At 39.1% G+C, this 22,845-nt stretch overlaps 1 protein-coding gene across 18 annotated transcripts in view; it reads right to left on the reverse strand.

Annotated features, from left to right (window-relative positions):
- The window catches only part of LOC141758524 (calcium-activated potassium channel subunit alpha-1a), a 96,355-nt gene that overhangs the window by 42,078 nt on the left and 31,432 nt on the right, over positions 1-22,845 (reverse strand). For 17 of the 18 annotated variants that reach the window (XM_074620045.1, XM_074620031.1, XM_074620048.1 and 14 more), the window contains exons 3-6: positions 11,748-11,809; positions 5,545-5,638; positions 5,320-5,431; positions 31-106 (exon numbers count right to left, since the gene is read on the reverse strand). In XM_074620045.1, coding sequence (XP_074476146.1) covers positions 31-106; positions 5,320-5,431; positions 5,545-5,638; positions 11,748-11,809 — 344 coding nt within the window. The other variant, XM_074620046.1, reaches the window with a different exon arrangement.

Consider the following 22,845-nt stretch of genomic DNA (forward strand, 5'->3'; position numbering starts at 1 on the left):
AAAAAAAGTTAAATAAAATAATACACTTACCTTGTCTTTAGTATATTCAAAAACTGTAAAATTTCTGAGAACTGTATCAACCTTAAGGCCCTTAAAAACCTCAAGCCTGTGAGAAAAAAAGACCATAAAGAAGTTATCAGAATGATTAAAAACAATTGAAACAACAAAAGCATTTCGACCGTGCAAGAACACCATACCTTTCATACTTTCCTCCATGTGTATCAACTTCATTGGATTCATATTGATTCAAAAAAATAAACTTCAACTGATCAAGAGATACTGAACCTCACTGTATCAGAAAAGAAACTATGTGGGGAAAAACTGAAAACGAGCTCCAGATCCCAGATCTCTCTTGACCACCTCACAACAGTCTGTGTTTTAATCATCGGCGTCTACCTGATACACGTTTCCTGATAAACCTGGATTAGAGACAGGTGGACGCTGTCATGCCAATGATTAAACAGACGTGACGTCAAATTCTGAATTTGAGGATATTTATGGGAAGAAGAAAAAATGTAGCTTGTGCCTGTTGCCAAGAGTTCAAGAACGGCAAAACACCAACAAAATCAGCAGTGACAACACCTGCCTGAGCTCCTCTACATGATTACTGATTGCATCATGTCATCATTTAAGCTATACGTTAAATAACAACCTCATTATAACCACTTTGCTGCTCAGATCAACACAGAAATCACAATCTCCTACAGATACCCATCCGATAAAGCAAAACAACACACATTTTATTGATTCTGTGTCATCGTTTAGGTACATTGCAGTAAACTACCTGCTAAAAGGAACCTCCCACCTGAGTTTAAAAGCCAAATGATTCATAGATCCGACTTGAAAAAAAGCAGAATCCACCGGAGTGTCGGTGCTGCATGAACAATTAAAAGCCACCTCAGCCAAGAGTGAGCAATCAAGTAAAATCCATCCCTGCATGTTTTAATCGGGGGGACAAATTTCCCTGCTGGAACAGCTTTGTGTGAGTGCCAAATGACACAAATCAAAGACGTTACGGGCAATCATTCAGCCAGAAAAATAGAAATAATCTTTTATGAAATGACGTGAACCGTGGTGTGCCATTGCCAAAGCCCGTTTTTCATTGTGAAGTGAGCGTTTGCCAGATGGGGGAACATAATACAGAGCAAATCCTGAACCTGAACCTGCTCCAGCTGGAGTCCATAGACCTCTGGACACGCCAGCCTTCAGCTTTAGTGGAGATTCCCCCTCGTTCCCACGTCCTGCAGGTCTTACCCCAGTAGGAGATTACATGGAAGCATCCACCGAGGCTGTAGCAGATGCTGTCCTGGTCCTCTTTCTCGCTGACATGCGCATGGCTCATCCTGACCCTGTAGCCCTTCTGGAAGAGCTCCCCGGTTGATTTCTTGCGCCTTCTTGGGTTAGTAACCGTCTGAGAGTGTGCGCCTCCATCGGGCCTCCTGTACACTAACATCTTGGTGGGAATCATGTCTGCGAGTAACTTTTGGTAGGCAAAACGTCAAGTCCAAAAATCTGCTTCACATCCACGTCTTCACTATTCTGCATCCACTGTGCCAGCTATCACGTAGAAAAAATATGATCCTCTCTTCCAAAAAGAGAAAAAAAAAAAAAAAGAATCAGGTGCTCTCATGATATTTGCACCCAACAGGTTGGCGTCAAAAAAAGGACTCTTTTTTGATTTGATTTACCTCAGACCTTCATAGCCTCCTCGCTGTGGTACGGCTTGTTCGGCAAGCTTAAAGCAAACCCTTTTCCCATCAGGATATTAGAGTGTAAGCTCCTTTAGGATTCATCCAGGGAAAGGAAGAGGCCAGGCAGCGAGTCTGTCCATCAGCTGGCTCCACAGTGTAACCTACATCTCATCCCTATAACCCCGCAACTGCTCTTGACAAACCAAATTTCATTCTCTAATCTTGGACAAGAACAGCATGTCTCGCCTTTATAGCAGGAAACAAGTCATGTGAACGGCCAGCAAAGCTGTGTATGGGGAAAAAATGACAAGCTTTGGCAATCATTGTGTTTTTCTATGGATTTAGTGGTTCTGCAATAATCCCTAAATTAATCACAGCTGATGTAATAGCCGTTATTGTAGTTGACGTTAAATCTAAATGCGCAGCATGAAAAACGTCACTGCAAAGAGAGGAAATGCTGACAGCTGACGGATATCTAAGTCTCTCAATTTAATCTGAAATGTGAAATAAAATGTGAAATATGTGTCACTTCTGTCACCAGCAAAATACCACATATACTCTAAATGTTATAAGTACAAACATAGAGGGGTATAAATGTTAAATAGATTCATATGCAGTATTTCTAAAGAAAAAAATAGATAAAATTATGAAAAAAATAATCAATTTTGTGTCTTAGAACATTAATGCCTTTTTTCACAGGTCCTACAGTTTCCTATAATTTCCTTTCAATTAACTGATATGTAACTGTAAATTAATATGAAGGTTTGTGGAAATGCCTATGTAGTTTTGTACTAATTATAGATCAAATTGAGACAGTGTTCAATTGGTACTGTAATTCCGAGGTTCCCAACCTGAAGGTCGGGACCCCCAAAAGGGTCACAACATAAATCTGATTAACCACAATAGCCACAATAGGAAATCTGTCTAAAATCTAATGAATAAATATTCACTTGGACTAAAATGGAGCTTCTCTTTCAAGACATTTCAACTGCCAATAAACTCAATACAACAAACTAAACTCAAATGACTCAATCTCAGAGCTGTGTCTCACTTTTTCCCCTTAATCAAATAACATAATTGCTGCTTAGGGGCATTTGCATTTGAGGACATGAATATCTTATCTGGAAGATGTTCTGTTTACCTCAAAATATTTGGAAGAGTTTCACTGGATTATTTTCACTGTTAGAGATAAACATGCTGCTTGTATTTCACACCTGCAGCAGGTCAGAATTTCAGCTCCAGAGTTCACACTTTGCAGTAAAAACTGGCTACTGTGCTTATTAACCGCTGCAAGTTGTTTCTACATGAATGCATTTTCAACATCCAAAATGTGCATCATGCTCACACCCGCAAGCCTGACATGCATCGGTGTTAGCATGAGAGAATATTAGCACATACTGTGTGTGTATTTGTGTCAAAATGTTCAGACAGGAGCATTGGCAGGAGTTTGGATCAGCAGAGGGAGTTGGACAGCTGCGAACAGATGCTGCTGAGCAGGTTATGACCTCCTCACCTGTTTAACCTCCGTTTAACTAAACAGTAAATCAGTCGTTAATCCTCCCTGACCAACTGCTCACTGACCATATTGACTGAGATTATGCCTGACAGAATTCTCGCCACTGGAATTGGTTCTAAAAACCACAAGAAATGTCAACATTTTTCACACATAATGGCAATTTGAATAACGAAAATATGTCACTAAATTTTAGATACAATACAAAAGTATTTAAATCTGTATCCAGTCAATTATGTGCATGAATGCTTTATTATATATGCTGTATTTGCTGTTTGGAGTTTGGCATGAAGTACTGCATTTTGGTTTGTGTGAAATACAGAAAATACTGCAAAGTGTGCATGCATGGCGGAGCAGATAACAAAAAGAGCAACACCTACACGAACAGTAACAACAGAACAACAGTCACAACCGAATAACTCAGGGAAACGCAGCCAAAGCAATCATGTACTGTAGAGGAAAATATTGCAATATCATGTGGATCTCTTTCTAAAATAAGTGATGGGTTGGTCCACTCCATCCATCTTATATGACAACTACTTCAGCAAACAAAAACAAACCACCAGCATCACACAGAGCAGCTGAATTCTTCTGTGCCTTCAACTCCAATTTGATTGGTTGAAAACCTTTTGTTACTGTCTTTGAACCCACAACATCACTGAGAAACCAAAGAAAATGTACATACGTGGTATACGTATAGTTCTAGTTTGGGGTCATGGTCAACTTATACTGTATAATCTTTATACATATACTGTATATATATATTGTTCAGTATGTGGCTTGGTCCTAACACATGTTTCCATCATACAGACCTAACAGATGCTCTACTGGGAGAGGAGGGGATTAATTTGTTTTTCTTCTATCAAACAACTGGTGTCTATGTAGAAAAGTGAAGGGCAGGCTTCATCAGAAAATAAATACAATCACTTAATAGCACTAAAGTAGAGCAATAGCCAATGTGCATGCAAATGATTAAAAAAAATATTGAACAGGATACAACTATAGCAGTAAAATGGCCAGCAAAAATGTATAGTTACAAACAAGCCAATAACTATCAGTATAATGCACTTAACAACGATATGAACACTTTATACTGCTGCTCAAATCATGACAATACTGTCATGCTCTTACATGCCCACTAGGTGGCACCAGCAATCAGTAGTAGCTAGTTCTACTTTTGTTGTTTTCACACCATAAATCACAGTACATCAGCCCAGGCAAAATCCATAGGCACATTATGCAACTGTGCCTATCAAGCTTGTCATACTGACTCTAAAGTAGAGGGTGTTTATGGCTACACGGCAGGTTTGTTCCTCAGCTGACAGGAGAAGAAAAAGCAGCTATAAAAATCTGTAATGCAGCGTAAAAACAGAGATCCCCGTAATCCTGTAATTCCTCACAGACCTCTCCGAGTGATGAGCTTCACACATTTAGCAGATTGACTTCTATTCTAGCGCTCGAGCCCCAAACAAAGCCTATTACCTTCTTTTTTTATCCATTGGTGTATTTTTCAATCACGGCGTGAGTTCATTCGAGTGTTATTGCAGGTGTGCTGGAGAGTGGTGCTGGAGAGGTGAAGGGCGTGTGAATGACACCTGCAGCACAATGCCCACTGCCCACAACACATGGCCCAAAGACGTGGAAACCGATTACATTTCCATTTGTGCATGAATGCAAGTTTAAATGGCACACCAGATGACAGCCATACAATATTTGATAGTGTTGTCATGCAAATGAGCGTTGCTTTGACGAGTGAAGCTCATAAAGCTTTTGAGTTTCCATGCTTTGGAGTTTTCATGCTGTGCTGTCGCAGGGTTTACTAATCGTGAGGATCATTTGAACTTTTCATGCACGTCATGCAACGTCCCATAAAGTTCATTTCATGACAAAATTATCAAACTTATATGGCAAATATTGAAGGTGTGCCACAAAATACTAACAGGTTCTCTTTTTGCAGCTTTAGTGACGTGCTGAGATTATTTGGTGCGTTCACTGACACCTGTTAGACCTGTTAAATCCACCGGGTGGCAGCACAGACTCCTCGGAAATACAAGCCCAAAGATCCACTGACACTGAAAAAAGCACTGCCTGTGTGAGTGATGTGAGCATCCTTACCGAGCCAGCTCCTGTTAAGGTACACAGACACAAACACCGGAGGAACCGTGAAGAAGTCCACCACCGAGTTCACCTCCAACCAAAACCACAGCTTGTCGTTGGCAGCAATGAACTGGTGGAAATGAAGGGTTAAAGGTGAGATTCGCAGTTTTCAGGTACAAAGACAAGAGTGCAAATATAAGAAAACTACATTTTTTTTAAATGTTGGCAACTTCTTTTACTTACACGGAGGCCAAAGTACAGCAGGAAGAACACATTGAACGCCATGTCGATCTGCAACGTGAAATCTTTGTAGAAGTTCTGGCAGGACTCGATGGGACTATTAGACAGAGAGAGAAACAAAGTATTTTAATGTCTTATAAATATTGGTGGTCCAGTGAGGAAAGGGTTGGTAAAATGCATATATATCAACGGTATTAAAGAAAAAAAAGCATAAAAGATGCATTCTTCTTTTCCTTTTTTTCCATTTTTAAAGACTTCCAAAAGAAGTCGAATTTAAGTGTTGAAAAAAAGTGCAATAGTTGGTATTTCCCAATGTTTCTTTTCTGTTGAGAAAGGACATGCATTTATTGTCACACAAGCAATAACTTGTCGAGATGCCTGATTAACCCTTAAATAACTGCGAAACAATCTGTCATATTCCAGTTGCAAGATCGTATTATGATCTTTGCCCGCATTTCCGATCTCATAGGCAAACATTTCAGGTACAAATTAAGTCAAACATGATGGAAATGCAGAGCCAAGGCAGTAGTTTAAGGGTTAAATGCATGCAGGGTTCATGTCTTCTTTTATGGAATCAGGCAGCCATAGCAAATGCTAGCGATGCAGTGAAGTCTCACCCTCAAAAAGCTTGTATCTGGCACAAAGAATTCAAATAAAGAGAAATAATTAACCAGGTAAATGTGACTGTAATAGGTTAGTACGACTGTGTGATTAAAGATATCCTCTCAAAATAGTATTCACACCTAAAATGAAAACACAGGTTTACTGAACATTCAAACTTAAACAAGGAGGTGGAGAAAGACAGTTAATTAACTTAGTGCACAGCTGGGATGTGGAATATATGTTTGATTAATATATCATTTGAATGAATAGAAGATGGAAACAGTGACTGGTTAATCGTGTTAGTGCTCAAACAATAAGTCGATAAATCAATTAGTCAGGGTGGGAGTCACCAGAGGCCCCACGATAAGATATTATCACAATACGATTGCGATTGTAAACATTTTGCAATATGCTGAAATATGCGATAAAATGTATTGTGATATATTATGATTTAGGATGATATTAAGATACAGTTTTCACTGTTCATCTCAGAGTTTTCATTCACATATCTTGAGGTCAGAGGTCAAGAGACTCCTTTGAAAATGGCCATGCCAGTTTTTTCTCAAACTAACATGACATGGTTTTGTACCATTCGATTAGGTTTTCTAGTTTCATATGGTATCAGTATCTTCACTCTAGCTTTAAGACTTTGAGACAATATTGACATGCAAAATATTGTGATACTGTGCTATATCGATTTTTTCCCCACCCCTAGTCGTTGCAAGAAAATTAATGTATAACAATTTTGGTATTTGATTAATCGTTAAGTTGTTTACTAAACCAGAACATTTGCTGGTTCCAGCTTCTAAAATGCAAGGATTTACTGTTTTTCTAGGTTTTATATCGTAAACTGACTATGTTTGGGTCTTGGACTGTCGGTCAAACAGAACAAGACATTTGAAGACATGTTTATGAGATTTCTTTACACAAAGTGATCAATTGATCAAACAGAACAACCATCTATAGATTAATTGGTAATCAAATAAAAAAATAATCATTAGTTGCAGCCCTAAAGCAGTGGGTCCTAACCTGGGGGTCGATAAATTAGATGATTAACAGGATAGGAGAGCAAAAAATATATACAATCTATTTCTGTAACACAAAATAGTTTGGGTTTTTTTTCTGAGAAAAAAACAAACACTGAATTTTCTGACGACAAAACGTTAAATTCTCTTCAGTTTGTGTTAACCACAGACTTTATTTCAGACATCTAACTAAAAACCAATTAAAAAAAAACACTGACTTCGAGAGTAGGGAACCAGAGGTGCTAAAAAGCTAACACATTTACGGGTTTAAGGACTCATTCCTGCAGCACTTTACGGGATCATTTTACCTCATCAGTCCTTTAAGAATTAAACAAGTAAATGAATCTGAGAAGGAAAAATTAGCCTTCGGCTCAGTCTTCCATATTCATGGACATATGCGACTTTTAATGAGGGGCCACAAATAGATATACTGCTTTGTTTGAAGATGAAAAGGTTGGGAACCACTTCCCTAAAGCACAGCTTATCGTGAATCATGTCTATCTTCTCTGCAGCGTGTTGGTGCCAAGCAGGTCCCTCTCGTACATTTAGTTAGTTTGTTTTCATTCCTCTTTGTTTAGGAGTGTCCTACACTCACATTCACAAGCTTCACTAACACACACCACATCACTCAACAGCAACAATATCCCCTCTGCTGTTTAATACCATTCGGATTAAAGCAAATTGCTTTTGTTGTGTAAAAAAAAAATCAAATAAACTCTGTTTGATAAAACACAGTCCGGCCGGAGTTTGAATGAGGTAACGTTAAAATACCTCGGGGATTATTCTGAACCGATCTAATGCACAGCAGTGACACTCAGTTGATGATCAGGACCTCGGTGCTGTGATGAGGACTCAAACTATCCTCGTCGGCCTCACGCAACCGTCACATCTCATTGAGTCTAATCGAGGCAGTACTACACTAAAAATACTATTTATTTACCTTAATATCTTAAGGGATTTATGATCACAAGAAAATGAAAGAGCTTTATTATCTTCAAAACAAAACAGTACACACCCTGTTCATGGATCTGGATAATTTCTCAAATGTTACAATGAAGATAAAGAAAATAACAAAGTCTTCTTTTAGGCATCTCTAAGAATAGTCCTAATAATCATATGCTGGATAGTTCTGCCCTCATTCACTGTAATGACAAGTCAGTCCGGCAAATCCCTGTCATAGCAGGGTGACAGACCATACAGTGGAGGCAGACCTGCGGTGCTGAATAATTGAGTTCCAGTGGACCTGGCTTGGAAGAGGACTAAGCCTGTTATGGATCACAAACCCTCTCCGCCCAAAGTCACTCTGGTCTCTCTCTCTCTCTCTCTCTCTCCCTCATTCAATTCAGACTCGGATCAAACAGGACGAGGAGACCTTAATGTTGTTTGACGGAACAGCACCTGATTTACAACCTTAACGGTCGAGAAAAGTCAAATCCACTGAGAGTGAAGGGTCACGCAGATCACTTTAACAAGGTATCGTTTGAAAATGTTCAATACAGTACAAGTGCCAATACTATACATGTCTTTTGATACTTAGAGGAATATAAATAAGTTTTCAACACAACTATTATTTGTATTAATAAACCAAACTTCTCAAATGCATCAGCACAGATGATTTAACTCAAGCAGTTGTGCAAGATTTTTGTCTGAATAATAAAGTCTACAATAAGCTGAATCTTGCTTTAAACCTTCACTAAGTATTCACTCAGTATTTTTTTCATTAACAATTGCTCCAGTTGCAGTGACAAACACACGTTAGAAGCTCTACAGAGTATTCTGGTCTCTTTCAGTTCTGGCTTACAGCCTGCAAACCTAACCTACTAACTATTATGGTTAAAGCTCGGTGCTGTTTTCGAACCGTTTCCAAATGCAACAATCTGTATTCAGCTTGAAAAGCTCTGATAAACTCGCTGTAAAAGCTAAAAAGTGACAGATGTTTTTCTCAAGAGTTGGAGGAGACTAAAACTGAGCTAAAAGGTGAGTTACTACTAGACCTATATTCACCACATGGACAGAAACACGACTCATAATGAATGCTAATGTTGCTCCCTGTCGAGGCAACTTTACAGCTTTATAAGGTGATAAAATGTCAATGTTGTTTTTACGCAACGCAGGTTTAAATTACGTTATTAAAGAAAAGACTTGTCATAAATTAACTTTAAGATATACCTTTGAGGGCGCTTTCACAAGTCAACATTTAGTCCGTTTTAATCGAACTCTGGTGCGGTTTGTTTGGACAGTTGTGAATGCAGTAATCGTTCTCTGATGCAGACAAAAAAACAACCAGTCCGAGACCGCTTGCGAGAGGTGGTCTCGCTTCCAAGTGAACCAAAATGCAGGCTGCTTGTGCGGGCATTTGCTGAGATGGACACAGGTAAACGACAGGTTAACATGAGTGGGAGAGGACGGACCTGGACTTCTGCAGAAGTCTGATGATTGTTTGACATCTGGGCCGAAGAGAACATACAGATTATGTGTGATGTTTATATTGTCACTCGACAAACTGGAGGAGAAGGGATTTGTGCGCACAGTACCGACACAGTACCGAGTCAAAGCGAAAAAATTTCAACAGCAATATATCAAAGTCCACAATTCCCTGCAAAGAAGTGGCAGCTTCTTAATTCGCTACTTCATACACGCCCCTTAGCAACTTTATTATGTCCGCTTTAATTTCTGCACTGTGAAACCAAACCAGACTAAATAGAAAACAACCAAAAGTATAAATTTCGCTCTGATTTGGACTAGCCAAACCGACTATGGCTTGTGAAAGCGCCCTAAAACAATGATATGCCAGGCTGTGGGTTTATCGGCTTGTTGTGGAGTTTTTCTGCCGCCCAGTGGCAAAATAAATCAATGAAAGAAACTTTAATAATAGGGAATATATTAAACAAGAATAAAAGCCTGACTAAGTATCTAAAACAAGCTTTAAATACTCAGTGTTGAGGTTTTACACCCAGCTCTACTTTGATGAAACAAAGCACAGTGTGTCTTACAAATGGCATGGGACTACATGGAAGCATAGGGTGTATAATAAGACACAACTAGTACAAGGCTTTATGAAGTAAAACTCCCTGTGGGACCTAACCGGCTTCTTCATCACTGTGCAGCTCGTAGCTTGAGCTCCTCTCTATGAATCTAAGTGGGTCTTGCTGTGTTGACGTCTCTCTCTCTCTGTGTTGCTTCCAGCCAGGTCAGCCTGTCCATCATATGACAGCCTCAGCAGCCCCGCAGGACTAATTACAGGAAGGGCTGTATCTGTTACAGTACTGCTGCCACTTAGGAGCACGCAAGAGAGCAGCTAACTGGCTGTTACTTCTTTAAGTACTGGGCTTGTTGGGTTGACAGGTAGTGAAAAAATACTGAATAATAGAAAGACCTGGACTAGACTGAATGAAAACTGGGACAAAGAGCCGAGTGGATGAATATGAATATAAGTCATGTAACAGGTGCTGCGGCATCATACCTCATTGTGTATTTATAACAATGACCCTTTCTTATTGCGTGAAAAGGTTAACGACGGAGGTCGTAGGTCATCCTTCATCGGGTGTAAAAAGGTATCAGGCGCCGCTACGGGCACGTTCTGAGAACAGGAGGCCACAGATGGCAATGGTGAGGATGTAACTCTACCTGAGCTTGTCCAGTTAATGAAATGAGATCATGCTCGCAAACCACAAGCCAAGCCCTCAGCTGTATGCAGTCTTATGAAATAACAAATAACCCTCCAGGACCGTGAGCCAGATTACAGGAGTTTACAGCCCATTTTCTCTTCTCTGCGTTGACATTACTCCCAGCGGAGACTCCCTCTCTGGGCTTGATAAAAGCTTTTATCCCGGTGTATTTTGCTCTACTTCTTAATGGCACATCCTGTCCAAACACCACCAGGGCTGCAGTAACAGTACTCTGTCGCACACGAGAGCTAAAAGGGACTCCCACTTCCTCCGGTTCGATGAGTGACGGTGATTGGTTTTTTGAAACAGGAACTTGGGTCTTTCCTGCCTGTTTAAGAGTCTGATCCTTTCATTACAGAGATTAAGCATCTGGGAGCACTGGCTGTTTATCAGCAGAGATCGCCGGTTAGCTCAGAGCAGTTTACCTGGAAGAGGATCGGATCAAAACAGCCAGCCAAGTACGTGCTCTCAAATACCATATACAGAGCACAGAGCACTCAATGTAATTAAGGCCAGAACTACAGAACATGCATTATATGAGGATTAATGACTGTGGCAACCAGTTAATGGCTGAGCTCTCTGGGGCTTAAATCATAAATTTCAGAAACAGATACAACTTTCCATTGAACCATTATCATCTTAAACATCATTGTACCAGCAGGATTTTATAAGACCATCATACATACAGCATAATTGGTAACTTTCTATATTTCTCTGAGAAAAAAACTAACGACATCTAATTTAATAAAGCTCCTGTAAGTTATGAGGGACAGCAGGACCAAACACCTTGAGACAAACACCTCTCAGTTTCTTAAATATGCAGCAATAAACAGGATTCATTGTGATCTATAAGCCAGAGTAGAATCAATAGTGAAGTACAATGATAGCATGTTAGTTAAAATATACTTACTCAGAAGAATCTATGAAGTATATAACAAGGGCTCCGATGCTGAGAGCAAATACGAGCACCACCTGGAAAAAAAGAAAAAGAACAAAAGAGCTTTTTACTTAAGTTGTTATGATACTACTATATCATCCCAAATATACTTTTTTTAAAAACTAGTTCACAACTAGACAGTAGATGTTTAATCTTCAGATGCTTGGTACTCTAGTACAGGAAATGGGGACAAGGAGGACACCAGCTTTATGCATCTGACCTGTTTGGCTGGAAATACAGATTTATTCTAATATCTAAAGTGATGGATGAGGAGTTTACAAGGACAAATTGCAAAAATAGTTTTTTGATTATGTAAATACTTTTTTTAAAGTGCACTTTTCAAAACCAAGTTACAAAGTGCTTTACACATAAAACCAGAAAAATAAATGGATCAGGGTGAAATGAAATAAAGGAGTAAAGAAACCAGAAAATATTCACATTTAAGAAGCTGCAATCAGAGAATTCTGACTTTTATTTCCTAAAAAATTACCCAAACTGATTAATCAATTATCAAAATAGTTGGCGATTAATATAATTGTTGACAAGTAATCGATTGCAGCTCTAGCTCTAGCTAAAACTCCTATACATCATTGTAAATTCAATATCTTTGGGTTTTGGACTGATGGTCAAACAAAAGAAAACAAAAGAAAACTTCAACTCAAGCTCTGGGAAATTATGATAGACATTTTTCATTATTTTCTGACATTTATAGACTAAACGATTAATCAATTAATTGACAAAATAATCAGCAGATAAATCAGTCATGAAAATAATCTTTAGTTGCAGCTCTAGAGTTTTTGTTCTACTCATTTTTTAAACTATTAGACAAACTCAATCTTAAAGTGAACAGGAGCAAATGCATTACACACTTTGAAATTACAGAAATGTGTTTCAAGGTGTGTTGCGAATGTTTAATGCCTATAAATGAGCACTGACAAGACCTTGATACATCTCGTCAGCCTGATATAATTGTGTTACATAAACCAAAAGGAAAGAGTCACAGTTTGGAACAGCAGTGTCGCATGAGTTACTGTATATCCGACGGTGTAAATAAATACACGAGAGCTTCGACTCATCATGCAAATAGGCAGCGGAAGAGTGGGCGAGGTGACAGAAATGGCTTCAGCATACACAGACACAAACAAGGAAGGATGCAGCTGAGAGCCCCGAGCTTTCTGTGGCCACAGAGGAGCAGCAGCATGATAATAAAAAAAAAAACAGGGCATTGCTTTTACTCTGTCACTCTGCCTTTCTGCAGGGGGGTAGACGCTGCTGAATAAACCGACGCCTGGAGTGAGGGGAGAGACGTTCAGAGCGGAGTAGGAGGTGGGTTGCGGGGTAATAAAACATGAGATCCTGGGGTGTTAGCGAACAAAGGAAGAGTTGTCAGGTGACAGCTCTGACACTGAGAGAGCTCAGGTGAAACTTGAGCAAACAACACCACGGGAAATCAGTCTAAACTGTAAATACAAAAATAGTTAAATGGGATGCAAACACAGAATAAATCAGCATATGTGGGTCAAACAGCGCTCGGGGTGACGATCAGTGTTACCTGTAGGAAAACAACCTGACACAACGCTGTACTGTCACTCAGAATCACACAGTCAAATTCAAAAGTGACTGCTGTCATGTTGTGTTTGTCTAACCAGCAAAGAAAAAGGAAGAATATCAGAAATGGAAGGCAGGGGACAAAATCTCTAAGTAACTATAGTTATTAAAAAGTAGGCTACAAAGCAACTCAGTTCATGAGTTTATATATTTCACATTTTATAATGAAGCACCTACAAAACACGTGTTTAGACCTAGATTTTTAATTCTTTAAAAATAATTTTAATTGTACAATTATCAATTGATATTTAAAAGTCAAAAAGCAGAGTATTTCATTAATACTGTTGCACAATGAGCGCCCTAATTTCCCTTTTAAAAGTCAGTGCTAATGCTCGACCCAGAGAGAGACACAGATACGACCAGAAAGGTTTCTGCCAGACAGCAGAACAAATGTTTTACATCCTGAAATACACTACTGGGGTTATCTGCGTACCCTACCTGGCTTTCATCTATTTAGAAATGACACAATGGCCATCCTGAACAAGAAGCCAACGGGCATCCATAATGAATGAGCTCTGCCTAATTCATTTCCATGATGTGAAATTGTATTGTCAACTTGCAACCACTGATGGCTCCGTAATGACAAAAAGCACCCGCATGCATATTTAATCGACCCTTCCTCTTTGAAAGCCAGGAAATCTCTTTATGCCTCTGACCATCCCAGTTTAGAAAGTGGAAACAATGTTGGTGCAACCCTAGAAATGCTAATGTCGCCGGCAGAGGAAGATTCAGTGATGGCAGTGAATAAAGCACACAGGCTGCAACAAAGAGGGGGGGGGGGGGCAGTCATGACTGGGTTTGTCAATGAGGTGACAGCCGACGGTGCCAGCATTCATCATTCATCTCAGTCAGCGGATAATGATGCATCACATCTGTATCTTCAGCCACCCTCAGCCATTTGCTTGGCAGATGGCTCCAGCTGCAAGGAGGCAACAGTGAGCTCAGACTCTCAGAGAGGAGCGACCACTGCATAATGACCAAGAGAGCTGCCAAGACATACTCAGTCCAATTTGCATTCATTTTTTGCGAAGATACTATATTATGCTCTTCATTTAATGCTGTTGCCAAAAAAAGAAAATTAGAAAAAAAGTCTTGAGTCTGTCAAAGAAAGTCTCAAGTTATTTGAGACCAGTGGTGGAAAGTAACTAAGTATATTTACTCAAATACTGTACTTAAGTACAATAAATACTACTTTATATTTCTACTCCACTACAATTCAGAGGGAAATGTACATTTTACGCCACTGCATTTATTTGATACCTTTAGTTACGAGTTACATTGCAGATTCAGATTAATAATACAAAATATAATCAACAAATAAATGATGAGGTAATCTTCTGGATGAAGATAGATATTTATTAAGGCCTTGGTGAATGTAACCTGGTAGCTGATTCAGGGAGTTTAAAGTGGTGGACACACTGCCCGCATGAGGCTCGCGCGGCAGCTGCGTGGCGTGTTGTTTTTTATTTCGGCGTCCATGTTAACAGGTTAGAGTGGACACACTGCCCGCATGAGACGCGCGTCAGACGCGCGTCTCCGGCTGCAGTCAGGAGGCCGAAGCAGGAAAAGCCAACACTAGGATCAGCATTGATTCATGGAGAGACCTTTGTCTGGTCAGCTAACATTACTGCCAAGCAGGTGAAATATAGAGTGATATTGTGGTTTTAGCTGACGTGTGTCGCCTCACTGTTTTGAGCGATGCTCGTCATGTCTATTTAGAGCGAGCACAGGCGCGAGCCCGACGCTGACTTTCATTGACTTAACGGCCACAGGTGTCGCTGTTAACAAGAATTTCTGATTCTTACAAACAGTCCCTTTAAGTAATTAATTAGAAGATGGTGCACTTTCCTTTATGTTTTTCCCAGCAGATTCCCCAATGTAAAACTGTGTTTTCCATCACTTCGTCCTGATATCAATTCCCTTTTCTCTTCCTCATACTTATAGTGACATGTAAATTAAATTAAATGAGTTTTACAGTTACCTGAGAAAATTTCAAATGGCACAGATGGTACCCAAATTGCCAATTTGAAGATTCAGCGTTAACATGCCTCTACTAAAACCTCTCCAATTTAGCTCTGCTTCACTTTATTAGCACCAGTCTGTGCACAGGTAATGCTCCAGATGTTGTGATATGGTTTGCTAGAGATTTTGGGCTGCAACATGCATCATCCCAAATGGATATTCCCTCTAAAAGTGTACAGTTTTGTTAGGCGGAAATTAAATCTTGAATTTATGCTGTGTTCCGTCTTCATTTACATATACCCAGTAACAAATATACAGATGCTTACACCTCTGCAAATATCTCACAACTGTTACCTTTATTATGATACCAAGATTATTCAAATTGTAGTTGCAGAGATACACTCTATTCTAGGGATGCACCGATACCGATATTGGATCAGATATCGGGCCAATACTGACTCAAATAGCTGGATTAAATTCAATTCTATGTTTATATACTTTATACATTATATACTGAAATTTTAATTAGGGTGTAAAAACAATCGGTGTAGAGACTGAAAAAATCGGATCGGTGCATCCCTACTCTAATCATTTTGGTCATGTAATTTTCAAGCAGGGGCCTGAGCCAGAGGGCTATAGGGTTCAAGAAGTTTTAAGTCTCAAGTCTACAGCTTTTAAGAGAAAGAAAGAGTAGATAAAGTAATATGAAACACGATCGTCACGATCACAAAAACTGGGAAAATTAAGTTGGCTGAAAAAAACTTGAAAATAAAATAAATTATTTGCATGAAATCATTATTAATCATAAAAAAAACAATTCCTCTAGGTCCACTTTCACAACAGATTATAATACCACCAATGAGCCTCCTGTCTATGATGCACAGTATGTCACGACCCTGCAGAGTGCACCAGCATGTCTCAAGCATTCAGAAGTCAACCTACAAACATCAGAGAGCCCACTCATGCTCCTCCACTCTTCCTGGAGTGTGACTCACCACCAACCAGCGTGAATAACCTGCCAAAAGAAACAGGAACTTCGCTTGGGCAGAAAAATCTCTTTTACTATGGATACAAGCTCAAAGTCCAAGGTGGTGTCGCCCTCACTGATATTTCGGAATAAAAGGATTTTTTTTCTTTTGTTGGGGAAAGAGACAGAGGTTGTCATGGAGGCAAATGAACCAAGGATGCTTTTAGCTTTTAGTGCGTTAAGTTAATATAACTGAAAGCAGTGGTCCAGTTAAAAGAATCCTATCTGATGAGAGCTTATTGAGATTCAGGTACGGTAAAAACACGTTTTACAAATTCTGCAGTTAGAGGTTGCGTTACTCTGTGAGCTGCTAACAACAGGATTCAGAAGATCCGGGGGTCACTTTGTTCCATATTCCCTTAAAGCCTGCGGCCACTGTGGGATCACAGCTCTCATTGTTGGGATGCCAGAGATGTGTGTGTGCAGTCAACTGACCATCTTTGTTTAGTTGCACCCCCCGTTTCCCCCCCACCACCACGGGTCACATCCAGTTCATGCAGCTCTCTCTTTAACTGTGTTCAACTTAAATGCTCATAGGACCATATTAGTCCCTGACCTGGTGTTCCTCCCGGGTGACTGTCTGACCCCCAGCGACTTCCCAGGAACACAGAGCTGCTTTCCAAAATAAAATGACCCAAGGCCTATATCTTGGTGAGTTCCAGCCAGACTATCTGTCTGTCCTGAAATGCCATATTGATTGATAAGGCATCTTGGACATAATAGCAAACACAAAAAGTACAGAATAGCACAAAAAGGAGAAAAAGAATCAATGTGCCATCCTTAAACTGAATAGTGCAATTGCGATATGAATTGCAACATAAGTGGACATCCATTTTTCTTCCTCAGATTTCTTTTACAGAACTTGAACACAAGTTTTGAGTGGCAGAGTAATCAGAATGGTCAGTTTTAATCAATAGAGACATTTTCGCAAAATGTATTTGTTCAGGTTACGAATTTCAAGTCAGAAAGCATGTTTCCCTCCATGAAAAACTACAGGACAGCCTTGTAAGGCTGAGACACAGGTCTCAATACTGTAATTAATTAATTCTTTGTATTATTTTGTTATTCTTTTTTTATTTATTTTTAAATATTTTTAAAATATTTATTTATTTTTATTTTTTATTTACTATTATTTTTTGTGTACTTTATACATCTAGTGGTACAAACAGAACAAGAGAACAAGCAAGAAAAAATAACTAAATAGATAAATGAAAAATACAAATAAATGAATATAAATAAAATAAAACAATTTAAAATATATCATTATTTTTTTTTATTCTTTGGATTGGCTGTTAATCCTCCTGCAAAGATACAAATCAACACACTCATAAACCTTACCACAAAATCACTTAATTACACATGTTTTGTTTTGATGCTTGTGTGGTTTAGAGCGGCTGTAAATGTGTGATGAGTCATTGAATTGTGAGAGACACCTTGGTCATCATGACTGTCCTCGCTAACTAGACCTTGTTTACAACGCTCATGCACAGTTTATCCTTTGCCCGGGGTGATAACAGCAAATTAGCATGTTTACGACAACAGCCATAAACGTTACCGACTGCGAGTCTGATGAACACGGACTCTGAATGAAGATTTGAGACATTTACTGTTTGTCATTACCGCTGAACTCCTGCTCCTCTGCAGCTGACAGGACATCTCTGACGTCTGTGATGCAACTTCAGCTCTACAGTCTATTTGCTGCTGAAGCACCGTGATGGATGATGACCACTCGCATCGATGTGACCTTTTCATACTTTGAGGTTCTCAACTGTCTATTTGGAGCGCTTGGAGTACAGGCAGAGTGTTTGTCAGGCCTGAAACAGAGCTACACAATTATGGCTAAAATGATAATCCTGATTATATTACTAGATTTCAGTCAATGAATGTCAATCAGAGTTATTAGTCTTTGCTGATTAGGGTAAGCAATTATCTAATGGCCCTTTTTATGAAACAACCTTGTGGCTATTTTTAACTACAGCAACACAATCTTAAAACTGCACTTGTCAATATTTTTATATTAACAATGTCATGTAACAACTCAAAGGAACACTTCAACCACAAAATGACCATTTGTACTTCAATTACTCACCCCGTTACTACCATCACATGCACGCAAGCATGAGACGGTAGTGGTGGAAGGGTTTTAAATAGTAAGATTTTGGCGAAAATGCAAGTGTTTGGGAAGTACTGGGCGTACGACTGGACAAACAAGACTTAGATTATACTGTACAAGTTGTGTGAGAGTTTGTAAACGCATGTTTTAATATAGTTTTGCTGTTGTTAAACCTGGCCCCATTTACTTCAATTAATCAAAGATTTGCTCTGTTTTCGTCCATTTTCGGATTCACCGCGGAGGCATGCGAGAAAAACAAAGTTTTCTACAAGAATTCAAGGTAACACGGGGTGAGTAATTGATATACAAATGGTCATTTTAAGGGTGAAGTATTCCTTTAAAAATGCTTTCTGATGCTGTTAAAGTTAAACCCCAGTCCTGTTTGTGAATGCAACATCAAAACAAGACCAAAAATTTTTAATTATGAACGCCTAACAAAAACAAACATTTTCAAGTCAAACAGTTCAATTATACATAAAAAATAAAGGCTCCAAACCTGTTAATTAAATGTTTAAAAAAATGACAGCTCGGGCTTTAAGAGACAGCTGCGTCAGCTCAGACCTGCACTCACTGGCTGAGTCTGCATGTGCCCCATGCTTGTGGCGACAGGCAAAAACACAACATGCATACTAATGGGGTCTTGGATGGCGCTCCTGAAGCCTGGCACCCTCCTCAAGCATGATCTTAGTATAACCAGCCCAGCATGAGCTTCATAAACAGCCAGCAGCCTCATCTGCCTGAACAAGAAAATTCAAATCACAGCTGTTCTGTGTTCTGTGTCACTTGTGTTTGACAAGGTCACAGGCAGGAAAGGCAAACAGTCATTTACAGTTTAAAGGTCAAAACCAGCATCAATAGTTAACCATTAACGGCAGAGGAGTTCATTTTGATGATCACTTTTGTCATAATCACTGTCATCATGTGCCGATACAATACATATGGTTCATCATTTTCTTTTCTCACTAAAGAAAAATAACAGAATTTGATCAATTGATTTTAACAGCTGTTTGCTCTCAGTTTAAAGCTGCACTATTCAATATTTGTATATATGAAAATCACGATTATATTGCTAGACTTGAGTCAATGATTGTGAATCTGAATTATTAGTCCTTGCTGAATTTTTTTTTTGTGTGTCAACATTGTGGTTATTCTAACACTACAAATTAGATAAGCCACAATCATAGAAATAGAACAGGCGTAGATCGGACATTCCCATTCAAATCAACGTAGCAGGATGGTCAGAGCGGTGGCTGTTTTTAAGTGTACCGTTGCGATTGCAACCATTAAACTAACGGCTAACTTCTGTATAAACTAAACCAACTTACGGCAAGTCGCGGACTCACTGAGGTGAAGTTTTGCAGTAACGACTCAAACGAACAGTGGAGAAGTAACATTACGAAGCCAGATGAGAGACAAATTTGGTTACAGAAAATGAGCCGAACAGTGGGCTGGTGGCCAGCGGTACTAAGCGTGACGGTCCCTCCGCCTCACTCCCTGACTATCAAAAAGTACGAACACATTCACCCCATCAACTTTATACTACTACTTCTACTCTATTCCAAATGGGCACAAAAAACAATGAATGCAGCTTTAAGGTGACTGTGTCTGTTATAATTGTGTTTTTGAGTGTCTGGCTATAGCTGCCGTTGATGCTTACGTGTAGATCACTAACACATACAGTAGGTGATTGACAGCTATCATGTGTTGCCTCGCAATGGCAAGACACCTCTTGCTGTAAAAAGAAAATCCTCAAAGAGTGATTGGGATCAGCCTAGAGAGGAGAGTATCAGCGTGATCATCATTTCTTATGCGTTCAGTCAAACGGCAGTAAGGTTTTGTGCGCTGTAAATGAAAAATATATAATGTTTTTTGTAGATTATGACTTTTTTATGAGTGACATGCAACTTTGATCCGTGCTAATATCAGTTACGTGGATTCAATTTACACTTTGAGAAATGAACGAGGGTAAAATGAGGCCTGAGTGTGCCGTCTTCGTCAGCTTTATCATACACAGCACTGTATTGAGATATAACGCAATGCATCATATCCAAATGAAAAACTTAATCTCATCTTGGCAGAAAGTGTCAAATTACTCATCTTCAGATAAGATAACAATCAGATTGCATAATGGGCCGCAGTCGCTGACGACAGCAGCAGCAGAAGGATGATAAATATTATATAATACCCAGACGTGAGTGTGTGGTAAGAAAGTAGCTCATCATGTGTCATTCTGATCATGCACGAGCTGTTTTATCAATCTAGTGATTCAGGACTGAGGCGAGGCTGATGGACACGGAGCTGGAAAAGTTCAATGTGTCAGTCTGCAAGCAGCGGGATCAGTGACCCTGCCAGAGATATGTCTTCATCCTCTGGACTGGTTTATCAAGGACATTAGACTGATCAGTAGCAGAGTACCACAGGGTTGTTGGCTCATAACTGGAGGAGGAACGAGAGCAAATAAAACCTCCGGGAATGGCACTGAGCCTAAAACATAAAGACATTAATGTGTTATTTTCTTAACTTTCATTTTCAGCACCAAGTACCATCTTTAGTGTCAAAATTGCTTAATGTCTTTTTATAGATTTTATGCCTTTACTGGCTCATGTGCCGTTTCTAATTATCATTTTGGCAGAGTCCAAGAAACACAAATCAATAGAAGATAATGTTTAGCAAGAACAAGTAAAAGATATGAATGTACATACTGCCAGAGAAAAATAAATAATAGAAATAAACAACTACTGTTGGTCGGCTTCCACAAAGAAACCGCAAACCCCAGTGGATGATTGTCGAGTTTAACATTATTTAAAGAGTAACTTTACACCCCCTTAAAATCTCCTTCTCACCTTTCTGCCCTAATGTGCAGTGAAGTATACTCCAAGATCTGTTTCACCTCTGACCTCACCCATCAGAGATGCTGAGTGGGGTCAGAGGTCAAACACACCTGGAACTTTATACATAATGAAGACTGAAACTCTGCTATTCAGACAAGTCTCATGTTACTCTTTTAAAACAATTAGAAGAAGAAGGGGGAGAAAATATTACATCACCTAATTGTGTTGTTGGCCAATCAAATACACCCAAGCACATATTCCTGGTTGTACCTGCATACAACGGTTCTTACGATATCTTACGAAAAGTTATTTTATCGTGCGTTTTCTTACGAATGTCCAGCAACAAAAGCGATCAGTGTGCCTGTCCACGACCCTGCAGTGTTAAGGCAACAAAACTACTTGGTTAGGTTTAGGAAAAGATTGTGGTTTGGGGTCAAAATAACTATGGAAGTGGCGTTACTTAAGTACGTAAGTTATGTGACAAATATGTTGATGTCTGGTTTCACACGTGACACAAACAGCAGCCTCATAGGTGAAAGTCCGTTGTTTTTAGACCCACATATCCACCCTGAGCTCATACCTATGCGGACTTTGTCGCTCTTTAAACTACGTCACCTGTCCTGGCACACGATTATGTGGATTACATATAAGTGATTACGTGGGATATATATACCAATTACAGCGCATTACTTTTCGTAGGGAAAGATATGAACGGTGTATGAGAACAGCCTGTCTTGGTAGTTTACAGTACTTTGTACTGTGAAGGCTGTATTTCTACTGATTATCTGCTAACTGGTGCTAGGAAAAATAGAATAATAAAATCATTATCACTGTGATAACTGTCCAGAGTTGTAAAATCCTCCCTATTATAAATCTGTGCAATGTTTTGGCATCTGATCGACAAAACTGTCCAACGCCCATTTCAATGGAACATTTTGAGCTTTAGTAAATCTTTATTGTGCAACATGAAAAAAGTTAATATTAATGAATTTTGTCACTCCTATCATTATTCTTTGTCTTACCTTAATTTTGAGAATAATCATGCTATAAGTTTTGTAACTACAGTTTGCATAATTCGAGGGATGTAAACAGGAAGTATAATGCTGCCATGGAGACAACCTGTTGGGTTTTTTACCCTTTATTTGTTTACATTTTGGCAAATTGGAACCATTAAAAGTACGCCGAATTAGTTATTAACAGTTCCTGTTTGCAATGTACCCATGTATGTACAGACAACTATCACTGGATTACTTTGATACTGAAGAAAACCTAAAAATATGATGATTCTCAGGCAACTTCTGGAGTTATAAGGAGCGTCTTTTTCTCTATGATTTCTAAGTGGAAATAAATGTTTATTTATGATGAACATTAAACTATAAAAATAAAGATATCCTCAAAAAAGTGTCAGTCACACTGAATCTAAAAAAGATGTATATCACGTCTGTTTGACTGAGTTATGACTCAAATACTGAGTAATATTTGTATGCAAATTGCAGCAATCGGGCGCAGATGGTATTAAAGTAGCTCATT

This window comes from Sebastes fasciatus, chromosome 20 (assembly GCF_043250625.1).
Source record: "Sebastes fasciatus isolate fSebFas1 chromosome 20, fSebFas1.pri, whole genome shotgun sequence".
Lineage (NCBI taxonomy): Eukaryota > Metazoa > Chordata > Actinopteri > Perciformes > Sebastidae > Sebastes > Sebastes fasciatus.